This window comes from Sinocyclocheilus anshuiensis, unplaced genomic scaffold (genome assembly GCF_001515605.1).
Source record: "Sinocyclocheilus anshuiensis isolate Anshui unplaced genomic scaffold, SAMN03320099.WGS_v1.1 scaffold4061, whole genome shotgun sequence".
Taxonomy (NCBI): Eukaryota; Metazoa; Chordata; class Actinopteri; order Cypriniformes; family Cyprinidae; genus Sinocyclocheilus; species Sinocyclocheilus anshuiensis.
This window is the reverse complement of record NW_015547635.1, coordinates 136242-144627: the sequence shown is the minus strand read 5'-3', so window position 1 is coordinate 144627 and position 8386 is coordinate 136242. Positions and strand designations below refer to the sequence as shown.

The 8386-nt window shown below is 36.8% G+C and overlaps 1 protein-coding gene across 1 annotated transcript in view; it reads right to left on the bottom strand.

Moving 5' to 3' along the window:
* Nucleotides 1-7490, bottom strand: part of slc6a3 (solute carrier family 6 member 3) — a 30193-nt gene extending 22703 nt beyond the window's left edge. The window contains exons 1-4 of the mRNA XM_016503913.1: nt 7340-7490; nt 5901-6243; nt 4827-4958; nt 1805-2018 (exon numbers count right to left, since the gene is read on the bottom strand). Of these exons, the coding sequence (XP_016359399.1) occupies nt 1805-2018; nt 4827-4958; nt 5901-6189 (635 nt within the window). The 5' untranslated portion in view covers nt 6190-6243; nt 7340-7490. The remainder of the gene's footprint in view (nt 1-1804; nt 2019-4826; nt 4959-5900; nt 6244-7339) is intronic.
* Nucleotides 7491-8386: the final 896 nt, after the last annotated feature.

Below are 8386 nucleotides of genomic sequence, written 5' to 3'. Positions count from 1 at the left end.
TTTTTTTTTAAAGGGGTCATCGGATGCCCATTTTCCACAAGTTTATCTGATTCGTTAGGGTCTTAATGAAAAGTCTATAACATTGGTTAAAATTTCTCAGTGGTAGTGTAAAAAACACCCTTTTTACCCTGTCAAAATCAGCTCTGTTTTCAGCAACCTGTTTTTTAGTCCATGTCGCTTTAAATGCTAATGAGCTCTGCTGACCCCGCCCCTCTCTTCCGTGGGGTGAAGATCAGACTGTAAACTTCAGCCGCGAAACTTGCTAACTAGCACATTATTAGGAAAGGCGATTTGCAAAGATTCATAATAAACCCTTATACTCACTTCTTCTGTAGATGAAGCTGGATCACGAATGATTCACGCAAACATGAACACATTTCGGCAGATCGGGGATCACGCATTCCCTTCAAAAACGAAAGTAATGTTAAATCTCTGTGTCTTCAGCGGCTCAGATGTCGGGAATAAATGACGACTGCTGTGTTCATTATTACATAAGTCTAACCCTAACCGGAGTCGACACAATGGCAGACAGCTCTCAGCTCACTCAGGGCGGAGCTAAGGTAAGACGGCCTTGTCAATCAACTATCGTGGGAGGGGCCTGTGCAGAACTACATCATTCTGACAGGAATCTCAGAACAGCCTGATTTGAGAAAGGGGATTAAAAAAAAACACTGGGTGGATTTGTATCATTATAGGGTGGATGTGTACACACACTTACAACACACATTTATGTTCAAACAGCAACAAAAGTGAATTTTGCATCCGATGACCCGTTTAAAATCGTCTAGTGAGCAGCCAGCATTACTTTTCCAATACAAATAAAACCAATCTACCTTTTCATTACTGAATTAAAAAAAGTTATGACCAGTCTTACCAATTTTACAGTCTCTGCACTGGCTACATATTAAGTTCCGCATCAGTTACAAAACCCTTAATGGGTTAGCTCCTGCGTACCTAACTAGTCTTCTACCACGCTACAATCCATCACGCTCCCTAAGGTCGCAAAACTCTGGACTTTTGGTAGTACCTAGGATAGCAAAGTCCACTAAAGGAGGTAGAGCTTTTTCGCATTTGGCTCCCAAACTCTGGAATAGCCTTCCTGATAACGTTTGGGGTTCAGACACACTCTCTCTGTTTAAATCTAGATTAAAGACACATCTCTTTGGCCAAGCATTCAAATAATACATCTCATAATCTTGTACTGCAGTTATATCTGATCAAATGCACATTATTTTTCTTTTGCTTGAGTTGAACACATCATTTTTGCTTGGTTGGAACAGCAGCTACGCTAATTTCATCTCTATCTGCTTCTCTGTTTCTGCCACGGGATTGACGTTAACTAGGAATTACACAAGCTTCAGTCTGGATCCAACCCTTACAAAGACCTGAGAAGAGATGATGCAAACCCTCAGACAACATACAGAACTACCAAACTTTGCTATACGCTTAATCGCAACATATAATCGTTGCTGTTAATAGTGTTCATCATCTGTTTGATTACATGTCATTAACTAACTGCTTGATATTTACTGTACATTACTGCCATATGGACATCAACTTGTCATACTCACCACTGATAAACTACTACTAAATATAATGTAGAAACTTTAAAATAGAAACTTACATTTTCTGTAAAGCTGCTTTGCAGCGATTTGCATCGTGAAAAGTGCTATACAAATAAACTTGAATTGAATTGAAAAGTCTTGAAGCAAAAAAAAAATAGTTGACTAACTTTTTAAGACTAGTCTAAACAGTTCATGCAGCTGGCCCCAGGTCAGTGTTTGTGAAGGTCATGTGTACGTACTCGAAGTACTCGAGTGCCGGCGTGGTCTTGTACGTGTCGTTGAGCAGCGTGGAGTTGAGGTCGGAGCAGTTGGGACTGTTCCAGGTGTTGTTGCAGTGGATCCAGGGCAGCTCCCCGGAGAAGCAGGAGAACAGGTAGAAGAGAGCCCAGGCGATGATCACGTTATAGTAGAAGCCCACGTACAGCGAGATCAGGATCACCGTGAAGCCCACGCCTGAGCAAAACCAGCAGAAACATGAAGATACTCCTGCTGGAAACACCATCAGCTGCTCACCGGCTTATGTTCCGGGTGATGGTGTGCTGGTTAACTAACTAGTTTAACTAACTCGTCTTCACCATACAGACCGTGCTGGTCAGTCAGCCTATGGTAGACCAACAGCTAAAACAGCACCAAACCAGCACTAAGCTGGTCTAAGATGATCTTTTCAGCAGGGATATTAGATGACGACATTTACATTTAAATTCATAACATAAAATATAATATAAAAAATAATATACAATTCAGATGAGGGAATCCATAAACTGCACTGAGGAAAAAATGGTGTAGGATTTACTTTAACAATTTAACAATTTTAACTCAGAAATTGCTAGTAAATGTCACAAATAATAATAAAAAAAGGGAAGTAACTTACTGAAACAAGATATTTTGTAGTAGAAAAACTGAAATAGTATTTTCTCTGTACTCCAATAATAATTAATTAATTAATTAATTTATGTATTTATTTATTTATGCATCCATGCATTTATGTATGTATGTATGCATGTATTATTTATTTATTTATGTATTTATTTATTTATTATATCCTACATTTAAAAGGACACAAATTAAATTAGCATTTATCTTCTCAAATGTATCTTAATATCATTATTAATTTAATTTACTTTCATTTAAATAATTCAAGTTATCATCATTTTTGAATGATAATTGTTTCTTTAACTTTTATTTAGCAAAAACTTTGGTAAAGAACCCCGTTAGAACATCATTTTACTCATTGCACTCAGGAAGTGACATCATTTTCACTCTTTGTACAGGAAGACAAGTAAATAATCATAATAATTTTTACAATAATTTTTTACAAACATTGTCATGTTGATTATATTAACAAATATACATTATTAATAACGCTATCAATAACAACTGTATCAATAACCTATATTAATAAATACATAGTAACTGTAAAAAATCACAAATTAGCTACTGGCTGCTAAATCAAAGCATAATTTAGACTAAATTTCCAACCTGGCCTCTTGGGGTTTTTTTCTTGAACATTTTTGAAACATTTAAAATGTGTTTAATTCTGAAGTCCAAATCATGTCCTGAATTCAGTTAACAGGATAAAAAAAGAAAAGAAAAAGCAAACCACATATAAAATAGATTTCGCTCATTGCATTTCACTCATTAGCTCATATAATATTCTTCTTGTTTTTTTTTTTCATTTTGACCGACCGACCAATGTTTTCTCCTTACATGAAGTTTTTGCTACACTGTTTGTGTAAATGCCAGAAATGCAGTATTCACTGCAGTCTTTACTCCTGAAGAAGTTCCTGCAGCACGTCAGTCAATCAAAATAACAGAAAGACTCACAGCCGGTGAACCACAATCAGAGCTAGTCTGAGTTTTCAGAGTTAGTTTTCATAAACCCCCCGTGGCTCGTCTAACGGAGCTCTTTGTCTGAAAGCAAACAGCAGGATTCTCCCGTCACACATCAGCAGCACATGTGTGATTCCCGGCCCGCACAGGCCATCGATCCTGAGGAAGCAAACATGTTGATCAGCGCTAATTACAGTAATCTCTCCTCGAGCGGCAGGCTCACAGAGAGCCAAGCTTGTGATTAAAATGTCCGTCTCCGTCTCTCTCTCTCCGAGAGACGCTTGACAGCCGTTATGGACACACAAAACAGGCGTTTTTTTAGGAAACAGATGATGCTTTGTCAGCCCTGAAGAGTGTTCACAAATACGGCTCTACACCAGGTTTAGAAATATACAGATTCAGCTGAAGAGCATTCACGGTGATGGACTGATATCACCTTCAGAAGATTTCCCCACTTAAAATCCAACATGCATCAACAATTCTAACAAACCAGCACCAGGACAGCTGATATATCCAAAAAACTAGCTGCTGTGATTATTTGGAGAACAAGAAAGTCCCAATTCTCTTCTTCAGATCAGCACATTGGTTTCTTTAAAGCACTTCTCCTACCACATCAGAAAGACTTTTTTTTATTGTGTATATTTAATCTGCTATACCACATTAAAAATATTAAAAAATCCAACTAAAGTGTTAGTTTTGTAAATAAATTATGTGTTGCTAAATTATGTTATGTTAAAGCCTTTAGATCAAAAAGTTGATCAAGATTAAATGTGTGTCCAAATATGTCCAAAACCAGTGATCTTTTACTATAATTCATACTAGTATCATTTGTATTAATATTTTGAATTAGTTTTTTATATTTTCTTAATTTTAGTTAAAGCTTTAGTATTTGTGCTGTTTTTGTCATTTTTATTCATTTTTTTAAATGTCTATGTAGTTCTTATTAATTATATTTTAGTTGTATTTATTTTAGTACAGCAAGTTAGACTAAATGGAACTGAGAAATGCTGCTTAGGTGAAATAAAATGAGTTTAAGATATATAAAGATATTGTTTTGTTGTCTTGTTTATTGAGGAGCAGTGAAGAACTTAAGGTCACGGTGCTTCGGTATCTTCTGTATGCTGGTGTCATGATGCGATACCAGTGAAGTGACACAAAATGTGTGGCCCACCAACAACTGAGGCCTGGCAGGCAAATTTCATACTAAAAGCCAATTTTTCTGTCTTCCATTTGACTGCAGATGATTTGAGCTGGAGATAAACAGCACCTGTCCACCGTTTGCCGTGATGAGTTTGTTTCGGGAACACAAACACCTCTGCCTCAAGAGCAAGTGCACATCTGATCATAACAGCGCTGTCACCTTTAGACTTACACAGGCCAGAGGGTCATAGTCAATCACACACTAAGGGAAACTTTCTGAAGGTCACGTACCTTTAAAGATGGGGCAGATCTTCCAGACTCCTGCTGCTCCTTCACGGTTGTACTGACCCAGAGCTAGCTCCATATAGAAGAGCGGCATCCCAGCGATCACCATGAAGAAGAGGTACGGCACCAGGAACGCACCTGACACAACCGCACCATTACAGAGCACAAGCATACTCAGATATACATGTTAGAGTAAGAGTGTGATGATGAAAACTCTGAAATAACACCAGTGGAAGTCTGGGAATCATGTCATGACGACAAATGAAAACTCGCTTTTATTTGAGCTTCTTCTTTGTCTAGATTCACTCTGAACAGAGGAGCACTGCTTTCTTCTCGAACTGTTATAACTCAGTAAGAATAATCGAATTAACAACTAAAATGTTAGTTTTGCAATATGATATAATATAATATAATATAATATAATATAATTACAAACTTTAGTTTTGTAAAAAAATAATAATAATAAAAAATAAATAAATAAAAATAATAATAATAATAACCAAAATGTAAAGAAATTAGATGTCTACAAAACTCATTTTAAACATTTAAGCAAAAGCAAAAACTTTTTAGATAAAGTAATCAAGATTTAAAGTATGGCAAATAGTTTAGTGTTATTTTAGTATCATTAAGATTCTATTATAGTTTGTATTCATATTTTGAAATTTTAATTTAAATTTATTTGTCTATATAGTTTTTATGCATTTTAATTTTTGTTATTTTAGTATATCAAGTTAAACTAAATGAAAATGTGAACTAAACTAACTAAAATTAAGAAAAAAAAATCAGTGAATTTTTTTAAAGCTTTTTAAATTTATTATTATTATTATTATAGTTAAATATAATAACCCTACTCCAAACTGGTGATGTACATTGAGTTCACAATATTGGTTCGTCAAGGTTTTACAGGCTCTATGTCGTTAAGCTTTTACATTTTAAATCAACATCTCTCTTGATTTCTCAGACCGTCTAATTTAACTGTAAATGGCCGATTTCCACAGAAAATCTATATTCCTGCAAAAGTTTAATCAATCTCATCCACATGGCTTTGTGAAGCACGTCTCAGACTTGTCCGTCTCTCACCTCCACCGTTTTTGTAGCACAGGTAAGGGAACCTCCAGACGTTGGCGAGGTCCACGGCGAAGCCGATGACGGACAGGAGGAAGTCGATCTTCTTGCCCCAGGTCTCGCGCTCCTCTCCGGAGGGGTGCGTCTGACCGCTGGGACTGACCAGAGCCGAGGAGGTGAACTGCACCCCATTCTGCTCCTTCACCAGGATCAGCTCCACCTCTTTGGGGCCGGCGGTGCCGGAGGGTTTGACGGGGGCGATGGCCGAGGACATGTGTGTGACCGGGAGTCTGCCTCTTAGCATGGGTCGCCGGCGGGCCGCGGAGGACGAGAGAGCGGCTCAGACGCAGAAGCCTCTCTGACGGGATGAGGAGAACAGAGATGGACGCGAGGAGGAGAGAGATGGAGGGAGGAGCAAATCAGCCATGTTGATCAGAGATCCAGATCCGACAGAGCTCGCTAAGAGTCTGAACTAGACCGATCTATTCCACAGTCCGCAAATACAGCACATGTAGAGCCATTCGAAGAGAAAGCACTTCAAAATAGTCATTATGTTGTAATAAACGTGTTATTATGTTGTAATAAACTTGTTATTATGTTGTAATAAACATGTTATAAATATCTCGGAACAGCCAAAACCCTTCTAGCAAATGCCACAGGTATCTAAATGAACAGTTTTACTCAAATCAAAACATTTAATCACCAAATCAATTCTTCAACCAATGAAAATCAATTAAAAATATATCTCCTTACAGTTGTACTGTTTACAAATAATGTTCAAACACTGACAAAAATGCTTTTTTACATTTTTTATCAAAAACTGCTAGTAAATTTCACAAATGGCATGAACTGAACATGATTTTTGGAAGTAAAAATAGTGAAATAGTATTTTCTTGTAAAACATACTCCAATTATCTCTCTTTCTTTAACAGTGTTTTATTTTTATTGATGTTTTATTGCTAAATAAAGACCAAAGTGTGGTTGAATTAACTGATATATACACAGTAAAAATTATTTTTTTTAAGTTCCAAATAAAATAAAGATGATTGTAGTACAGAGAAAATACTATTTGAGTCTTTCTACTTCACAGATTTAACATTTAATTAAATGCTTCACTTGTTGTTACATTGTAATTATCTGTGAAATTGACTTGCAGTTTCTAGGAGAAAATTTTTTCACCACAATTTTTTCCCCAGTGTATAGAATAAATTCAACAAAATATTAAATGAATCTGACCACAATTAAGCTGCAAATATTGAAATGAAAAAAGAAAACCACAATAGTCATATAGTTAGTATAGAATCTAATTTCTATGACAAACTCAACTGCAGCCCAAACAAGAGCACAAAACCTGACTCTGAAAAGCAGCACCTGTTGAGTTTCTGAGATCTGAACTATCTGTCCAAATAGCAATCATGCCATAAAAACAGTGTAAAAGCATAATAAAATTCTACCTTCAGTGTGGGGTAAAGCACTTCTCCAAACAGCCTCTTACTTCTCCATGCGTTGATGATCCTCGTCAGTGTGTGCAATAATTACGGCCATTCTTTGCGAATGCAGACGTGAATGAGGAGCGTGGATGGTCTTTCTCCCACACAGGTAGAAGCAGACACTCTTCCACTGACCACAGCCGATGGAATATGAAGGACGAGCACCTTCCCATGTCTCCTCCTCCTCCTCCTGCTCTCTGACACCTCCTCATCTGCTCCTTCATTTCAATAAATCTCTTCAAATCCAGAGCAGAAGCAACACCAGGAGACAATGAGGCTGCTTTTCAGAGATTATCCTGAATTGCATTTCTTCCCTTTTTTAAAACAGTCATTTTTTTATTGTTTTAAGCATAAACTCAACAGTTTAACAGTGAAACAAAACAGTTAGATTTATGCTTAAAACAAGAAAACAAAACCAAACATATCTCATTTTAATTTCTCAGTGGTTGGTCTTTGCTAAAGACACCTGATAAAGATTTAGTTTTGGACCTAGAGCTGTAAAAAAAAAAATGAAATAAATAAATAAAAACTAGATAGTTAGAGTATATTTTACAAGATAATACTATCTCAGTCTTTCTGCTCCCAAATCTTATATTTCAGTGTGCTACCTGCTGTTTCTCTATAATTGTTTGTGAAGTTTACTAGCAATTTCTGAGTGAAAGTAATTTCAAGTAAATCCTACACTAGTAGTTTTTTTCACTGTATGAAATACATTTGGAAACAGCAAGAACAACTTGATGAGAAATGTTTACAGTGAGATCGTCTGATTGCAGACCATGTGAGAATACAGAGGAGAAACGTCTGAGGAGCAGGAGATCAATTTGCTCTCCATTAACATTAATGGAGAAACCACTGAGACACTGAGGAGATCTCAATGGCCCACAGCACTGCTCAATGAATGAAGTGAACATGTGTGGTTTTAGGGAAGCATGTGGCGTGATTGTGGCGATGTGATGATATTTCAGCGTCTTAATCTTGGCCTGAGGCTGAGCATTAATCATCTGAAGACTG